We start from the raw sequence: 20445 nt of genomic DNA, 5'->3' as shown, positions 1-20445 counted from the left end.
TAATCCTCTCGGATAAGAGTTTTCTTGAAATATCCGGTATAATTTCTTCAGATTCGCATCCACCAAATCTGGGTGACAAATGTTCTTGATCCTGGCTTTCATTTCTTTAACACAATTTATTTTTACTTGTATTGGATGTTCTGACTGATAGTTGATGAACTTATTGGATGCTGAATTCTTTCTGTACCAGTCTAGTTTAATTGTGTTATTTATTCTACATACCTTCGTGTCTAAAAAGGGTACTGTTTTATTTTCATCTTCTCTCTCTATTGTAAATTGTATGTGTGGATCATAGCTGTTGAAAATTTGTTGTATTTCATCTATGCCTGTGTGAGGCAGTGCAAGGATTAGGTCGTCAACAAATTTCTTCAGGAAAATGAGATTGAATGACAGCAACGGTATACATACATCCAGTAGATGGTCCATTACATATTGTGACAAGATCGGGCTAAGCTTCGATCCCATGGCGCAGCCAAATGTTTGCACATAGAATTCATTCTGAAAGCAGAAGTAGTTGTTTTTTAGAATAAACTGTATTATCTCCATGAACAATGACTTAGGAATGTTGCAGTGTTCCTCAATTTTAGTCCACTTTATATCGATTACCTTCAATACCAATTCATTGTAAATATTGCCAAATAAATTTATCACATCGAGTGATGCTAGCTCATATCCTTCTGGAATGACTAGGTTGTTCATGCATTTGGAAAACTCAAAGGTGTCTTTTATGTAGTACTCATTATTTCTTTCATATGCATTCGATAGAATATTCGCCAGAAATTCCGCCAAATTTGATGTTGGGCTCTGTATGCTAGCAACTATTGGTCGAAGTGGGTGTCCTGATTTATGAACCTTTGGATTTCCATAAACTTTTGGACAAACTGAGTTGTAGCATTTCATGGCCTTTGCTTGTTCTTTACTGATAGAGTTAGATTTAAAAAGTCTACTTACATAGTCATTACATTTGTTTTGCAATGTGGTTGTAGGATCTCTCGGTATTTGTTTGAAACTTTCTGAATTTATTATTGTATACATTTTTTGAGTATAGTCTTCTCTGTCCATGGCCACAGTGACTGCTCCTTTGTCGCTATTAAGGATGATAAGATTTTCATTAGCTTTCAGAAATTCCCTTGCAATTCTATATGGTCTGTCTGTTTGGTACATTATGTCCCTATTTTTGTGAATATAACTGGCTATGATGCTGGATACTTTTGCTCGGTATAGGTCTTGATTCTTCTCAGTTGTCTTTTGAATAATATCTTCCACATCGGCAATGAGATTGTCCATCGATATCTCCCCTACAGGTACAGCCATGCTGAACTTCGATCCTAACGATAGAAAATTTTCTATTTCTTTAGGAATCTGTATTGACGACAGATTCCTAAACCATTTTTCTTGATTCTTCCAATTTGGCTTATTCATCTCTTCCAGTTTTCCAATCTTTTTGATGTTTGTCAGTTTTATTATATGGAATCGTTTGTTGTATAGAATTCTCTGTCTTTTCTTAAACTCTATTAACAATTCTCGTGACATGATGTCCTTTAACATCCTCATAATATCCTCATTAGCTGTTTCTAAATGACTGATTCTTAAGTTTACATGATTAACCTCCAAGCGTGAGATAGAACTAGTTGCAAGGGAATTTCTGAAAGCTAATGAAAATCTTATCATCCTTAATAGCGACAAAGGAGCAGTCACTGTGGCCATGGACAGAGAAGACTATACTCAAAAAATGTATACAATAATAAATTCAGAAAGTTTCAAACAAATACCGAGAGATCCTACAACCACATTGCAAAACAAATGTAATGACTATGTAAGTAGACTTTTTAAATCTAACTCTATCAGTAAAGAACAAGCAAAGGCCATGAAATGCTACAACTCAGTTTGTCCAAAAGTTTATGGAAATCCAAAGGTTCATAAATCAGGACACCCACTTCGACCAATAGTTGCTAGCATACAGAGCCCAACATCAAATTTGGCGGAATTTCTGGCGAATATTCTATCGAATGCATATGAAAGAAATAATGAGTACTACATAAAAGACACCTTTGAGTTTTCCAAATGCATGAACAACCTAGTCATTCCAGAAGGATATGAGCTAGCATCACTCGATGTGATAAATTTATTTGGCAATATTTACAATGAATTGGTATTGAAGGTAATCGATATAAAGTGGACTAAAATTGAGGAACACTGCAACATTCCTAAGTCATTGTTCATGGAGATAATACAGTTTATTCTAAAAAACAACTACTTCTGCTTTCAGAATGAATTCTATGTGCAAACATTTGGCTGCGCCATGGGATCGAAGCTTAGCCCGATCTTGTCACAATATGTAATGGACCATCTACTGGATGTATGTATACCGTTGCTGTCATTCAATCTCATTTTCCTGAAGAAATTTGTTGACGACCTAATCCTTGCACTGCCTCACACAGGCATAGATGAAATACAACAAATTTTCAACAGCTATGATCCACACATACAATTTACAATAGAGAGAGAAGATGAAAATAAAACAGTACCCTTTTTAGACACGAAGGTATGTAGAATAAATAACACAATTAAACTAGACTGGTACAGAAAGAATTCAGCATCCAATAAGTTCATCAACTATCAGTCAGAACATCCAATACAAGTAAAAATAAATTGTGTTAAAGAAATGAAAGCCAGGATCAAGAACATTTGTCACCCAGATTTGGTGGATGCGAATCTGAAGAAATTATACCGGATATTTCAAGAAAACTCTTATCCGAGAGGATTACTAAACAAATTATTGTACGAGTCAAATAATAATCCAGAACAACCTAAACCTGAACCAAAACCACCTGAAGCAGCAGAAGGAGATGATAACAGAATGCCAGAAAACACAAAATATGGTTCCCTGCCAAATATTAGAGATTTGACTAGTAAGATCAAAAATTGTTTCAAGGAGGAAAATATAAAGATAGCAACGTATAATACAAAAAGCATTTCAAGATTATACAGCAGAATAAAAGATCAAACACCAACACTACTTAGGTCAAATGTTGTCTATAAGATGAATTGTGCGGAATGTGAGTGCACATATATTGGTCACACGTCCCAGTGGCTAAAAAGCAGATTGGCCTTACACAAAAGTGACATCACAAAAAACAACCAGCGATGTGCTTTAACCATACATGCGGTAGAGAAAGGACATAGGATTGACTTCGACAGTGCAGAGATAGTGGCAACTCAGAAAAAGTATAACAAAAGACTCATACTCGAGATGATAAACATAAGGAACCAGAAAGACCCAATAAATAAAAAGACCGACGTACAGAAACTAAGTAATGTATATACCTATCTACTCACATACCCTAACATTAAAGAACGAAAAAATTTTTATGATGGACCGTTGGATGAATAAGTCAGAGAAGAACAACATTATGACAGAATAATCTGTGGACTGATTTGTATACTCTGTGATCAATTATTTTAAGGTTAGATTTATCGAAGCATAATTTATTGTGTTTTAAAAATTGACTACTTGTCTTGTGAACTGTTGTCTCAATGTTTTCAAGTTTATTTGTAATTACTGAGGAATAACCTCAACATTTTTGGCCCTGATGATGGAAACAAAGTTTTCCGAAAGCTAGGCAAGAAATAAAGAGTATTTAAATCTACCTCGCTTCAGTCGATATCCCTTAAAATTGCAGACATTTATAGTACGACTGTTAACTAATCAAATATATCACAAAATGGGATTTTATCATGACATCGCCACAACTTATGGACAAGAAGAGGCAACAAGACTTAAAAGGTGGAGCTCAAATAATATCAAGCTGGCATCTGCCCGAAATAGGAGAATATTCCTGTTGGAGTGTAAGAGAAGAAATCTGGTACCTAATCATATAAATCACAGCATTAAAAGTGTTCAGAAGCTTTTTGAAATTGAAGGAGGGAAAAAACTAAATAAGAAAATCGATAATTTCAACAACAAGTTAACTAGTTCTATCTCACGCTTGGAGGTTAATCATGTAAACTTAAGAATCAGTCATTTAGAAACAGCTAATGAGGATATTATGAGGATGTTAAAGGACATCATGTCACGAGAATTGTTAATAGAGTTTAAGAAAAGACAGAGAATTCTATACAACAAACGATTCCATATAATAAAACTGACAAACATCAAAAAGATTGGAAAACTGGAAGAGATGAATAAGCCAAATTGGAAGAATCAAGAAAAATGGTTTAGGAATCTGTCGTCAATACAGATTCCTAAAGAAATAGAAAATTTTCTATCGTTAGGATCGAAGTTCAGCATGGCTGTACCTGTAGGGGAGATATCGATGGACAATCTCATTGCCGATGTGGAAGATATTATTCAAAAGACAACTGAGAAGAATCAAGACCTATACCGAGCAAAAGTATCCAGCATCATAGCCAGTTATATTCACAAAAATAGGGACATAATGTACCAAACAGACAGACCATATAGAATTGCAAGGGAATTTCTGAAAGCTAATGAAAATCTTATCATCCTTAATAGCGACAAAGGAGCAGTCACTGTGGCCATGGACAGAGAAGACTATACTCAAAAAATGTATACAATAATAAATTCAGAAAGTTTCAAACAAATACCGAGAGATCCTACAACCACATTGCAAAACAAATGTAATGACTATGTAAGTAGACTTTTTAAATCTAACTCTATCAGTAAAGAACAAGCAAAGGCCATGAAATGCTACAACTCAGTTTGTCCAAAAGTTTATGGAAATCCAAAGGTTCATAAATCAGGACACCCACTTCGACCAATAGTTGCTAGCATACAGAGCCCAACATCAAATTTGGCGGAATTTCTGGCGAATATTCTATCGAATGCATATGAAAGAAATAATGAGTACTACATAAAAGACACCTTTGAGTTTTCCAAATGCATGAACAACCTAGTCATTCCAGAAGGATATGAGCTAGCATCACTCGATGTGATAAATTTATTTGGCAATATTTACAATGAATTGGTATTGAAGGTAATCGATATAAAGTGGACTAAAATTGAGGAACACTGCAACATTCCTAAGTCATTGTTCATGGAGATAATACAGTTTATTCTAAAAAACAACTACTTCTGCTTTCAGAATGAATTCTATGTGCAAACATTTGGCTGCGCCATGGGATCGAAGCTTAGCCCGATCTTGTCACAATATGTAATGGACCATCTACTGGATGTATGTATACCGTTGCTGTCATTCAATCTCATTTTCCTGAAGAAATTTGTTGACGACCTAATCCTTGCACTGCCTCACACAGGCATAGATGAAATACAACAAATTTTCAACAGCTATGATCCACACATACAATTTACAATAGAGAGAGAAGATGAAAATAAAACAGTACCCTTTTTAGACACGAAGGTATGTAGAATAAATAACACAATTAAACTAGACTGGTACAGAAAGAATTCAGCATCCAATAAGTTCATCAACTATCAGTCAGAACATCCAATACAAGTAAAAATAAATTGTGTTAAAGAAATGAAAGCCAGGATCAAGAACATTTGTCACCCAGATTTGGTGGATGCGAATCTGAAGAAATTATACCGGATATTTCAAGAAAACTCTTATCCGAGAGGATTACTAAACAAATTATTGTACGAGTCAAATAATAATCCAGAACAACCTAAACCTGAACCAAAACCACCTGAAGCAGCAGAAGGAGATGATAACAGAATGCCAGAAAACACAAAATATGGTTCCCTGCCAAATATTAGAGATTTGACTAGTAAGATCAAAAATTGTTTCAAGGAGGAAAATATAAAGATAGCAACGTATAATACAAAAAGCATTTCAAGATTATACAGCAGAATAAAAGATCAAACACCAACACTACTTAGGTCAAATGTTGTCTATAAGATGAATTGTGCGGAATGTGAGTGCACATATATTGGTCACACGTCCCAGTGGCTAAAAAGCAGATTGGCCTTACACAAAAGTGACATCACAAAAAACAACCAGCGATGTGCTTTAACCATACATGCGGTAGAGAAAGGACATAGGATTGACTTCGACAGTGCAGAGATAGTGGCAACTCAGAAAAAGTATAACAAAAGACTCATACTCGAGATGATAAACATAAGGAACCAGAAAGACCCAATAAATAAAAAGACCGACGTACAGAAACTAAGTAATGTATATACCTATCTACTCACATACCCTAACATTAAAGAACGAAAAAATTTTTATGATGGACCGTTGGATGAATAAGTCAGAGAAGAACAACATTATGACAGAATAATCTGTGGACTGATTTGTATACTCTGTGATCAATTATTTTAAGGTTAGATTTATCGAAGCATAATTTATTGTGTTTTAAAAATTGACTACTTGTCTTGTGAACTGTTGTCTCAATGTTTTCAAGTTTATTTGTAATTACTGAGGAATAACCTCAACATTTTTGGCCCTGATGATGGAAACAAAGTTTTCCGAAAGCTAGGCAAGAAATAAAGAGTATTTAAATCTACCTCGCTTCAGTCGATATCCCTTAAAATTGCAGACATTTATAGTACGACTGTTAACTAATCAAATATATATATATATATATATATATACTTCAACTTTGCAGGGTTTGGCTATAATGATGCCGGTCATTATTTATATATATATATATATATATATATATATATATATATATATATATATATATATATATATATATATATATATATATATATAATGTTCAAGATAATGATCGTTGAAAATGATAATATACACTATATAAGGGATATCGATCAGCAATTAACGAGATATATTTACTCTTTATTCATGTAAAGCCTAGCTTTCGAAGCTTATTTTGCTTCTTCCTCAGGGCAACTGTAAAATACAACAAAACACATCATCAACAATAAAACAAAAAACAGAGTACAACAACTTACTGAATGCGAGGTTAATCTCTAAGTCTAAGAATTGTACAAAATCAGACACAAGCATCAAACAGGGCAATATCAAATGATTATCAATTAAGAAACGCAATATCATAATACGCAATAAACAAAGTTAGGTTAAATGTCATCCATCAACTGGACCATCGAAAAATGGTCTGTTAGAAAATTCTATGAGATATGCATATATTGGACTTAATCTCTGCGTGTCCGTTTTCTTGTTAATTTTACTTTTTTGAGTTTGTATGTGGATCATTTCTAGTATACATCTTTTTTTATAATTTACATTTACATCTAAAATTTTTACGTTATTAAAATCAACACTGTGTGAGTACTTATTAGCATGAACAGATAATGCACATCTCAGGTTATTTGTTCTAATATCACTTTTATGTAAGTTCATGCGATTTCTAAGCCACTGAGAGGTTTGACCTACGTAGGTTTCATGACAGTCAGTACATTCCAGTTCGTACACCACATTCGATTTTATTTCTTTTGGTATAGGGTCCTTCAGTTTTGAATATAAATTTGCCACTTTCTTTTTGCACTGTGCTACTATTTTCACTTTTTTATTATAATCTTTAAAACAATTTTTAATTTTGTAGGTAAGGTAAGGGATGTTAGGGATGCTTCTATATTTCACAACTTCTGTTTCTCCCACCATATCAGGTTGTGTTTGACTTTCAGTCGAAGGCAACATTGAAGTAGAATATAGAAGTTTTTTCAACATTGTTTTAGGATAGGCATTCTCAACTAAAAGATCAAACAGTCTTTTCATGCTTCCATCTCTGAATGTTGGATCACAGATTTTATAAATCCTGTTTTTTTGTTCTTTAATGAAATTTAATTTTATGCTCATTGGATGGTCAGATAAAAAATGTATAAACTTTCCTGCAGAAGTCGTCTTTCTATACCAGTTTAATTTTACTTTATTATCCACTCGGCATACCTTGGTATCTAAGAACGGAACAGAGTTGTAACAATCTTCTGTTTCAATCGTGAACTTTAATTTGGGGTCGAAGCTGTTGAAAACTTGCAATATCTCTTCAGTTCCCGTTGATGGTAGGGATATTATTAGGTCGTCTACATATTTTTTTATAAATGCAAGTGTGAATGTTAATCTAGGTATACAGGAGTCGAGCACATAGTCCATCACATACAACGACAAAATCGGGCTAAGTCTGGATCCCATAATGCACCCAAACATCTGCAAATAGAAACTGCCATCGAACATGAAGTAACCTGATTCTAGGAGGAAGGTGATAATCTCCTTGAAGTATTCTTTTGATATGTTGCAGACTGCCTCAATCTTGTTCCAATGGAATTCCATTGCTCTCAGTACCAACTCCTTAGAGATTGAACACACTCACTTAAAGATTTCACACATTTGCAAGTACAATAGCACCATAAAAAGAGAGTTGAGGCAGACAATACCAACAGAGATACATAGAGAATTTTTCAGACGCCAGAAGACTACATACAACAAAATATTTCATAAAGTAAAAGCCACAAACCTCAGAAAAATTAAAGCACTACAAAGAAGAATACATAAAGCAGATTATAAAGTTCCAGAGAAATGGTTCAAGAATTTGTCCCAGACAACAGTACCTGAAGAGGTTAGAACAGTCCTTGGTTTGGGTTCCAAATTTAACGTCCCTTTAGACCACAAAGAAATAAACATCAAAGACCTAATAGCAGACGTTGAGAGCATTTTGGACTTGGTGGAGGAAGATAGAAGAGACACTTTGAGAGCTAAGATAGCAAGCATTATAACCGGTCATCTACATAAAGGTAAAAATAATATTTGTGCGACAGACAACATAAGAAAGCTATATAAAACAACGAAAAACTTTTTAAGAACTAATGATCACCTTGTAGTTCTCGACAGTGACAAAGGTTCAGTGACTGTACTTATGGATAGGGCGGATTATCTTCAGAAGATGTACTCAATTGTTGACACTGAAGATTTCAAAAAGATTTCTAGAGACCCAACTACCACTATCCAGAATAAAACCAACAAGATCATATCCACACTTGTAAACCAAAATATACTAAGTAAAGAAGCTGCAAGATCAATGAAATCATATAATTCAGTGAGCCCTAGAATGTACGGAAATCCCAAAATACATAAGGAAAATATCCCAATGCGACCAATCGTATCTGATGTACAGGGTCCCACATGTAAATTTTCAAATTATATTGCACAAATCCTAACAGAAGCCTATGACCAGGATAATGCATATTATGTGAAAGATTCGTTTGACTTTTCCAGTAAGATTAACAATTTTGAATTACCCCCAGATTATGTGGTGATATCACTTGACGTAGTCAACCTATTTGGCAACATATCAAAGGAGTTGGTACTGAGAGCAATGGAATTCCATTGGAACAAGATTGAGGCAGTCTGCAACATATCAAAAGAATACTTCAAGGAGATTATCACCTTCCTCCTAGAATCAGGTTACTTCATGTTCGATGGCAGTTTCTATTTGCAGATGTTTGGGTGCATTATGGGATCCAGACTTAGCCCGATTTTGTCGTTGTATGTGATGGACTATGTGCTCGACTCCTGTATACCTAGATTAACATTCACACTTGCATTTATAAAAAAATATGTAGACGACCTAATAATATCCCTACCATCAACGGGAACTGAAGAGATATTGCAAGTTTTCAACAGCTTCGACCCCAAATTAAAGTTCACGATTGAAACAGAAGATTGTTACAACTCTGTTCCGTTCTTAGATACCAAGGTATGCCGAGTGGATAATAAAGTAAAATTAAACTGGTATAGAAAGACGACTTCTGCAGGAAAGTTTATACATTTTTTATCTGACCATCCAATGAGCATAAAATTAAATTTCATTAAAGAACAAAAAAACAGGATTTATAAAATCTGTGATCCAACATTCAGAGATGGAAGCATGAAAAGACTGTTTGATCTTTTAGTTGAGAATGCCTATCCTAAAACAATGTTGAAAAAACTTCTATATTCTACTTCAATGTTGCCTTCGACTGAAAGTCAAACACAACCTGATATGGTGGGAGAAACAGAAGTTGTGAAATATAGAAGCATCCCTAACATCCCTTACCTTACCTACAAAATTAAAAATTGTTTTAAAGATTATAATAAAAAAGTGAAAATAGTAGCACAGTGCAAAAAGAAAGTGGCAAATTTATATTCAAAACTGAAGGACCCTATACCAAAAGAAATAAAATCGAATGTGGTGTACGAACTGGAATGTACTGACTGTCATGAAACCTACGTAGGTCAAACCTCTCAGTGGCTTAGAAATCGCATGAACTTACATAAAAGTGATATTAGAACAAATAACCTGAGATGTGCATTATCTGTTCATGCTAATAAGTACTCACACAGTGTTGATTTTAATAACGTAAAAATTTTAGATGTAAATGTAAATTATAAAAAAAGATGTATACTAGAAATGATCCACATACAAACTCAAAAAAGTAAAATTAACAAGAAAACGGACACGCAGAGATTAAGTCCAATATATGCATATCTCATAGAATTTTCTAACAGACCATTTTTCGATGGTCCAGTTGATGGATGACATTTAACCTAACTTTGTTTATTGCGTATTATGATATTGCGTTTCTTAATTGATAATCATTTGATATTGCCCTGTTTGATGCTTGTGTCTGATTTTGTACAATTCTTAGACTTAGAGATTAACCTCGCATTCAGTAAGTTGTTGTACTCTGTTTTTTGTTTTATTGTTGATGATGTGTTTTGTTGTATTTTACAGTTGCCCTGAGGAAGAAGCAAAATAAGCTTCGAAAGCTAGGCTTTACATGAATAAAGAGTAAATATATCTCGTTAATTGCTGATCGATATCCCTTATATAGTGTATATTATATATATATATATATATATATGTCAGGATGGTTTTGACAACAACCTAGGAGAGCCTTGGTCGTGAGTCGACCCGGCTCTTTTCTACGGAGCTAACCCATTATGGTGAAAAAAAAAAAAAAAAAATATATATATATATATATATATAAATGTCTACAAAACAGAATCCATGTACCTTATATGTATGAACACTTTATGATCCCCGTAATCATTGAAATAATAGATGTGTTGAATAGGCAATACAAAATTTCGAATTTGAAATTCATCAAAGTAATGGTTAGTTGATATATTTCAAATTATAAATTTTGCTCATTGTTGTTACATTGAATAAATTCGGTGATTATACATGGTGGCCACTTTTTCAATGGGATTGTATTGGTAACTTTTAAACCATAAGAGTTAGAAGGTCCATCAAATGGAGAAAAAGTTGCATGCATAGAAGCATTATCAAGCAGTTCAAACAAATTGAGATTATCAGGGCCGGTTATTGAGATATCATAAAAAAAGTAAATTCTGTCATTTTGATTTTTCTTTTTTTCACACTTTATTTCAAATATTATCAAAAAATGTTACAGGAATTATTTATTCGACAATGAATTGTTCTCAATTTGACGTAATCAGATTTCGTATCCAACGTTTCTTGCTCTCTGGGGCCACCCTCAACCTCATTTTTTTCAATACGGACCTGTATATTTTATGACACTTTTCGAAATAACTTTTAACGCTGAATTCAACGATATATCATACAATGTCATTCAAAGTTGATTTTCAGACCCTTATCCAATTTTCTTTGGGTCGGATCTGTAGTGAATGCAATTTATCAAAAACTGCTGTTAATAAAATAGTCAAGAGACGCGAATACAATGATTTTAAATTTGAATACCAAGCCTTGCAAAACTTATATCGTAATGATATCAAAATAAAGTTCGATTCTGGAACAAATGACAAATCCAACAAAAGTGATTTCTCGCGAGAAGATTGAGAATGTATTGGAAGGTATTCAAGAAGACGAAATAAGCAAATGTATAAGAAGTATGGGTTCCAGAAGTGCATTTTACAAAATGGTGGACATTTCGAACACTTACTTCATTCATTTTCATTCACTTTCGAATAATCATTCTATTTTTCTTTCATTAAATGATAATTCGTTTAATTATTATGAATTGAAATATGTAAATAACTATAACTTGTTTCTTGATTTGATTCTGATATGTTCCAATTAGTTTAAGATGAGTAAGTTGATTTTCTCATCGAAATGTATTGCTTGTTGTTAATTAAACAAAAGGTACCGAAATGTAATACAGATCCGACCCAAAGAAATTTGGATAAGGGCCAAAATCACCTGAAAATCAACTTTGAATGACATTGTATGATATATCGTTGAATTCAGCGTTAAAAGTTATTTCGAAAAGTGCCATAAAATATAAAGGTCTTTATTGAAAAAAATGAGGTTGAGGGTGGCCCAGAAAGCATGAAACGTTGGATACGAAATCTGATGACGTCAAATTGAGAACAATTCACTGTCGGATAAAAAATTCCTGTAACATTTTTTGATAATATTTGAAATAAAGTGGGAAAAAAAATCAAAATGACAGAATTTACTTTTCTTATGATATCTCAATAACCGGCCCTGATAATCTCGATTTGTTTGAACTGCTTGATAATGCTTCTATGTATGCAACTTTTTCTCCATTTGACCGACCTTCTAACTCTTATGGTTTAAAAGTTACCAATACAATCCCATTGAAAAAGTGGCCACCCTGTATGATAAAATTAAGAATTGTCAAGTTGATGGCTAATATAGGTATAATAATGATGAAAGATTAAATATTCAATCATGATTCATTTCTATCTCTATACGTAGTAAATATAAACTCACATTTTTCGTTCTTGTCGCACCATAATTACCCTTTCCTGTAGTCCAACTCAGGAAGGAATCTAAAGTGTTATTACTTAAGGCACATTCAATGACTGAATCACTTCCCATTTTATTATCATCAGAAAGCCCCACACCAACCCATTTAGCACCTTGGTAACCTTTCAGTTCGAAATCGAACTTATCCCCAGCAACTGAAACAGCAACAACCGCTTTGCAGCTTTCAGTTTTAACGCAACCATTGGGACTTCCGAAACAAAGTTTTGTAGAGGCACAACCTATAAAAATGGTTCTCAATAAAATCCTGACAAATGGGAATGATAATATAAATATAACCTGTGTAAAATGGATCGAAATCCATAGCAGATTCTTGTTTAACTTTCTTCACGAATGTGGGTGGTGTATTGAAAAATGAGGGACTCGATAATTGTGGAACGTCATCATCTACCATAGATGAACTTGGACGAAATGGTTCTGATTGTACTCCAACCCAATAAATTCCATAGTCTTGAGCTATAGTTCCACTGTAAAATGAATTCGATAACAATTAATTATTCACTTTTCAACAAAGTTTTTGGGACAGCCATGGAGTTCATTCGGTTTTATGAAATTCAATATTCAAATTAACATTTTAGCCTTGATCTAGTAAAATGTGTTATTCACACCTTTTCGCCTTCATCTTCTTTCAGATTCATTAAGCACGGAAACCATAATCCAATTATGAGCTGAATGTTCTTTCGACAATTCCCGACTTTGTGAATACTCCTGAAGTTTAACAGAAAAACAATTCAATTCAATTACTTGTTCGACGTGAAAATAACCTTTTTTGTCACAATATATTTCATGTTTTTCATTTAAAAAATTTTGAATAATTTCAAATTTTCTGAATGAAAGTCTTGCATAATATTTCAGAATGCGTCTGTTTGAAACGGTAATTGAAGTTGACTTCATTTCAAAAAAATTAAATGTTCCAGGTGATCAGTAGCCCTCTTTAGTTCAAAAATCTTTCACGGTTCATTCAGAGAGTAAACCTTTCGATGTTGATTCTGCAAAATGAAATTATTGACGCTGAAAAAATACGACCAAGGGCGGTCCTAGCCTTAAATTTTGGGGTGGTCACCCTAATGAGTGTCGAGTCTTTTTTATGGGACCAATTGTGAATGTGAATCGATATCAAGTCCTAACCTCTCAAAAATATTTATATTTATACATTTATATAAGGTGTACAACTTTGTTACCGCCGTTTTGCTATAAAAGGCTGTAGTGGTAAGTGGTAGTCGAAATAAATACATCGTAAATATCATACAATGAGCTCAGGTATTCGTAAATATAACGCCATCGGAATATTCGTCGATTTGTGTTTGCATCATAAAACTTTTCTCGATTAAACATGTCAGCTGACGAGCCACATTCTCGTTATTTGCGGAAGGTTTTAATTTTTTGTTTTAATATGAAGAAATCTGCAGCTGAGGCTCAGCGAATGCTCTCAAATACCTATGATGAGGCCGCTATTAGTGAAAGAACGTGCCTAGAGTGATTTCAACGTTCAAGAACGGCGATTTTGACGTCGAAAACCAGGATGGCGGTGGAAGAGAGAAGGTTTTCAAAGATGCAGAATTGGAGGCATTACTTGACCAAGACTCGTCGAACGCAACAAGAATTGACAGGATCATTGGGAGTGACGCAACAAGCCATTTCGAAACGCCTGAAAGTCATGGAAATGATTCAGAAACAAGAAAATTTGGTCCCGTACGAGTTGAAGCCGAGAGATGTTTAACGGCGTTTGTTTCCTGCTTGTAGGGCAAAGACAGAAGGGATTTCTGCATCGCATTGTGACTGAAGACGAAAAATGTATTCATTACGATAATCCCAAGAGTAGAAAATCACGAGGATATCCCGACCGTGCTTCCATGTCGACTACCAAACCGAATATTCATGTTTCTGAGGTTATGCTCAGTATTTGGTGGGACCAGCTCGGCGTAGCGTATTATGAGTTGTTAAAACCGACTGAAACAATCACAGGGGATTATTATCGAACGAAATTAATTCGTTTGAGCCGAGTATTGAAAGGCAAACGGTCGCAATATAACGAGAGACATGATGAACTGATTTTACAGCATGACATGACAATGCTCGACCCCATGTTGCGAAAATGGTGAAGATAAACTTGGAAACGTTAAAATGGAAAGTCCTACCCCACCCGTTGTATTCTCCAGACGTTGCTCCCTTGGACTATCACTTGTTTCGATCAATGGCAGACGGCATAGCTGACCAGCACTTCCGGTTTTATGAAGAAGTAAAAAATTGGATCGAATCGTGGATCGCTCCAAAAGATGACCAGTTTTTTTCAACGTGGAATTCGTACGCTGCCCGAAAGATGGGAGAAAGTAGTGGCCAGCGATAGACAATATTCGTCATATGTATGTGGTACAGTACGGTTGCTCTTGAAGAATTACAACTCAAAAGTGCTTTAAAGAATGCATTCAGCTTAATTGTGTGCGAAAGTTGTTAATTTCAATCATAGCGTAAGAAATTTGATATAATATTATTGGAATTAACTTATTTCATCATCTTGAATACTGTTCTAAACTGTTTGTTCACCTTTACGCGGAGTTTTTTCTTCTCGTTCGCCAACATAATATTGTGTTGATAACACATTGCGTCTCCCGCATCCAGGGAGCGTATTCATAAATTTAGTCCGAGGTTGCTGTGCGCGCGTTTTCATATTCTTGCTGTGTAACAGCGAGAGAAAGGGATTCTTTTTTATGTCCTTGATTTTTTCAATCCTGTCCTTATATTCCTTGTTATTCGTGGCCCTCCTCTCTGTGAAAAGTCTCCTGTATAGGCCCACAGGAGTGAAGATTGTAGTACCTTGACTTTCTCAAAAAAAGATGAAGAAAGAACTATTTCAATATGCCTTTTATTTGTGGGGTTTGTGGTAATTTTGCGGAGGGTGCAGATCAGCCTCAATGTGCTCGATGTCGCAAAACCTATCACCCTATTTGCGTAAATTTGTCAGCTGAAGATGTGGAGTACTTGAGGGAATTCAATTCTAAATGGAGTTGCCATGTTTGTGACTCTCGAAAGAGAACGTTACTTAGCGGGTCCCAATCTTCCGGCATGAACAAAATATCCAGCATAGCCGGTGACTTGAAAACAATAAAAAATGATCAATCCACCATTTTAACTGAGCTTACCAGATGTAGAGAAATACTTGAAGATCATAAGCAAGTACTTGACTCTCATACAAAGGCGATCGCAGATTTTGAGAGGAAAATTGAAGTCGTCGAGAATTCCCACGCTAAGTTGACTTCTGGTCTCTCTGACGTTGTGGATAGGATTGAGAAGGTGAGGACTGAGACACCATGTGCTGATTCTGCGTCAGCGTCGGGTGGTTCGGATACCGCTGAGATTCTTGAGCGCTCAAAGCTAACGTTTAATATCATCATCAAAAATATCCCAGAGTCAGATCCATCCAACGATTTTGAGGCTGCTTGGGAAGTTCTGGGGCATGTTGATCCCAGTGCACCCAATCTTCTAGTTTGGGCCAGACACGGTCAGTACAACCCCGTATGCTGAAGGTTACCATATTTTGTCAGGACATCGTAAGCTCACTTTTACGAAATAAGAAAAAACTACTGAGTAGGGTGTCATTTCAAAAATACGTGTTCACTGATGACAAGACTCCTCAGCAGCTCAAGTTCTTGAATTATCTGCTCGTCAAGTTGCGAGAAAGGGAGAAGGCCGGGCAGATGAATCTCACTATTAGATATCTTCGAGGGGAACCGGCTATTGTTCCAGTGGATTGTGGCAGCAAATCGAAAAACTAGCCGGCTCACTAAATGAATCATCACTCGTCCAATCCAACTCACAATCAAATGCATTCCAGTCCAATAAAAAATTTTTTCAACCTGGAACGGATTGCCAGTGGATGTGGTTTGTGCTCCCAGTGTTAACGCCTGTATGGACCTATATGATTCACATGGATTTCACTCACTTGGTGCCTGATTGAATTCTAAAATTTGTATATATTTTTCATGTAATTTTGTTTATTTACTTTATTACTTACATACGGTATCAATTATTTTGTTTCTGAGCTCCATAGGCATAGCCTCAGCTCTTGTCGTTGAATAATAATAATAATAATAATACTTATAATAATAAATGTATAACCAGTTTTTCACAATAAAGCCTCGAATTTCGGAAAACAACGGCGGAAGCAAAGTTGTACGCCTGTGTATTATGATATATTTATTTACTTATCAGGGTTTTAACCATTAAGGTTTAAATTAATATAAAAATTGAATATATCTATTGTTCAATATAAAAAAAAACAATTGACAACTAGAACACAAAATTTGATTTGGTCTTTGAACCCTATGAAAACCTTGTAATCACAGCGTCCTCGTCAAGATCAATGTCCCTGTGAATGTTCAGAAGGATTAAAACAAATCCGATGCAAATCTCGGAAAATCCAAATAGAAAATATCCCAGAAAAATTTTCCCAAACAACTATAAGGGTTATAAAATCATCAAACATTCAAACGAACCGGTCAAGCCGAGTGCCGATAGTAACAGTTACAGTCGACCAGGGGCGGATCCAGACGATGTTCGAGGGGGGGGGGGCATAGAAAGTCACGGCTCATATAGGTAACAAAATAGCGGAATTTTTTGTTGGTACCTAGAAAGATGGATTTTAGTAGATGAATCATATCATATTCAGTTTCCAAAACTTTTGTAGGACAAGAACAAGAAGAATTTTTCATATAATTCATAAATATATGTAATTTTAATTCATAAGAAAACTCAGGCGCAAGAAAGTATAAGGTGTAGTAAAAAGAAAACCATTATTTTTGCATAAGGAACAAGACTTCAATTAACATAGTTAGAATGATCTAATTTGGGTCAAATATGCGCTGGTTCGTTTGATAACTACAGTTCAAAGTTAACAATTGTGCCTTAGGGAAACAGCTTAGATAATTCGCTGCCAATCTCACTAAACACACAGCAAAACCTTCCTGACCGTTTCCGAAGACTTACCGCGTTTCGACCACGACCGTTTTTACTTGACGTCATAAATGATCATCACCAGGTACCAAGCGTTTCAAAAATGGGTCGATTTTGTTGCGATTCCGCAGTGATTCGCAGTGGAAATTCGGTCCATGCGGTTTATTGTGTTAGCTCGTGTGGTATCCATACATCTAGCATCTTTTTGGGATCAGCCTTATGTAAATAGTGTTAAGCAATCAAAACAGGATTCGACAATGTCCATGTTTTTATCAATATTTTCGACAATTGGCCTCAGGGCCGCCGCCAGACATTTTAGCTCCCCGGCGAAATAAAATTTCACCGCCCTGTTTTGGCTAATTTATCTGAATTTTCTCTGAAGGAGCCTCTGTTATTCCTCTCAGGCATCTTTTCAATTCTATATGAAACCGTATTTTTCAACTCGAAATCACCTTGTCAAAATTATCAGGACGTCCTCCATTGCTTAAAAGCATGACGCTCTATTTATAAATCTACAGCAAAAAAAGACGTAGTTCCTAAGGGTGCAAAAAGTCTTGTTTTATTAACTGACTCTGAGTCTCTACAATTTGACGCCCCGTCAAAATGTCCGGTATACCGCTCCTGGCGGCAGCCCTGATTGGCCTTCCAGTGCGTGGTGCATCTTTAACATTGAAATTACCGGAACGGAATCGACGAAACCAAAATTGCACGTGATTGGCTATTACAGTATCACGTCCAAAAACACTATTTACATTTTCAACCACTTTTTGTCTGTATCTAAGAAAAACTATAAAATATAGCGTAATTTTTTTTTGCTAGTGTCCGTCTTTGTGGCGTGTTCAAACTTAACTGAGTCAACTCATCACAAAACTGTCAGAATGTTTTTGTAGTGCGAAATCTCATGTTATTAAAAATTTAATAACAAATTCTAGTCTCCTATTTTTTGACTAGCGTATCTTTGTATAATATTTTCAACATTGTGACTGCTGCGAATGGTTCTATGTAAATGCAATAATGCCAATACATTCAACCTGTCTTCAACCATTCTAGATCATATCCAATATTTCCGGCGGATACAGGGGCCATGGCCCCCATGCCCCCCTCCCTGTATCCGCCCCTGCAGTCGACAGCAGTTATTACTTCTGCAATTTCAGTTTTGAAACACGAAACATATTATACCTGTGCTTTTTTTTATTCAAACTCCGAAAAAAAATTTAGATAGAAAGAATTCCAGAAAAATTTGCCGTTCCTGGTCTAACAATAACAGCAACAAAAAGTTTAATAAAATCATAAAATATTCGAACGTGCCGACAGTAGCAGCTGAAATTACATCTGATATTTCAGTTGAAACACTTTCTCTAGGGATTAGGATTGTAAACCTATCGCTACGAGCTATTCATTAATTTTTATGATACCCTCATTTGTATTCTTATCTATTTTGGGAACTCGTTCAGATATTAATTCTTCGAAATATTTTGTTCATATTTATGCCGTTACGCGTTTGTGTACCAATTGCGTAATTCTTGTACACTTCTACGGAAAAGATGTGAATTTTGTAATTCACAATTAATATTGTTATTAATTCCATTTCGTACCTTGTCTGCTTGAAAGTGGTATGTGGTTCTATTTTGGAGGGGGGGGGGTCATGACCCCCCTGGGACCGCGCTTGAACACAACTCCTCAGGCTTGTCGGCGTTCGCTTTGCTGAAAGTTGCCGAATTTTATTGCCACATGGGGCGGCTTCTGGATTATTTTTATTTTCAATTCTCCCATCATAATGTTGATTCCTCAGAATATAATGCAAAATATTTGAGAAACGATACCATTTCACCATTTCCAAGTTATCCTTCTTAAGAAATATTAGAAGTTTCATTATTTCCTACCACATTCCATTATATTATAACATTTTTTAATTTTTATATCAAACGAAGGAGAACTGACGTAGAAGATGTTATCACCGTTGTGGCCAAACTTAAATGGAGCTGGGCAGGTCATGTCGCACGGATGAGACGAGAACAGTGGACAAAGCGATTGCTGGAGTGGAGACCACGAGCAGACAAAAAGAGCAGAGGAAGACCGCCTACACGATGGACGGACGACATAAAAAAAATATCTATATCTAATAACTGGATTCGGACAGTACAGGACAGAAGCGAGTGGAATAAAATGGGAGAGACCTATGTCCAAACAATGGACGCAAAGGGTTGTATGAGGATGAATGATGATGATATCAAATTAACTACAGTTGGGCGTGGGCCCATTCAAAATTTGAATAAGGGTTCATCCGCATAATCCGATAATCCAAAAAAAAAAATGTTCAAGCTCCCTATAAAGTCCCAACTGGGCAGAAGAACCTGAAACTGCAGGGTCCACTCTAGAGGGGCGGCAAAGAATGGAATTAGCTACTTTTTCCGAGAATGAATTAAATGATTTGTTTTAATCTCAGAGATTTTCACAAATAATTTTTTTATCAAATACAATTTTAAACATATTTGCATCGAGAATGTATGCAACATCTATTCGAATTAGTAATAATGGTTCATCCGCATCACCCGGTTCTTTTATTTATTCATATCTGAGAAAAAAACGAAATGTTCGAGTGTTTTACGAAGCCTAAACCTAAATTCAATTGATATATCTTATCATTTATTCATAAAAATTCAGTTGAGCACGTTTATTGTTTATTACATTCCACGTTTCACAAGCAAACAAACGCCATTCAACATCCCTCGGCTTCCATTCGTACGGCACCTAATTTCTTTGATTCTAACTCCTTCCCAT

General features: G+C 35.3%; 2 protein-coding genes across 2 annotated transcripts in view; both read right to left on the bottom strand.

The window, feature by feature from the left end:
• The window catches only part of LOC123683786 (putative ferric-chelate reductase 1 homolog), an 81761-nt gene that overhangs the window by 26492 nt on the left and 34824 nt on the right, over window positions 1-20445 (bottom strand). Inside the window, exons 3-4 of the mRNA XM_045622680.1 lie at window positions 12994-13181; window positions 12661-12935 (exon numbers count right to left, since the gene is read on the bottom strand). Coding sequence (XP_045478636.1) covers window positions 12661-12935; window positions 12994-13181 — 463 coding nt within the window. The remainder of the gene's footprint in view (window positions 1-12660; window positions 12936-12993; window positions 13182-20445) is intronic.
• LOC123683794 lies at window positions 6755-8248 on the bottom strand. The gene is made up of 2 exons (XM_045622690.1): window positions 6899-8248; window positions 6755-6836 (listed from the first exon to the last, which is right to left on the bottom strand). The coding sequence occupies exon 1, from the start codon at window positions 8232-8234 to the stop codon at window positions 7032-7034; it is 1203 nt and encodes a 400-aa protein (XP_045478646.1). The 5' UTR covers window positions 8235-8248; the 3' UTR covers window positions 6755-6836; window positions 6899-7031.

Source organism: Harmonia axyridis, chromosome 1, assembly GCF_914767665.1.
Source record: "Harmonia axyridis chromosome 1, icHarAxyr1.1, whole genome shotgun sequence".
NCBI lineage: Eukaryota > Metazoa > Arthropoda > Insecta > Coleoptera > Coccinellidae > Harmonia > Harmonia axyridis.
The sequence above is the reverse complement of the archived record's forward strand: the minus strand, read 5'-3'. Positions and strand labels throughout refer to the sequence as shown.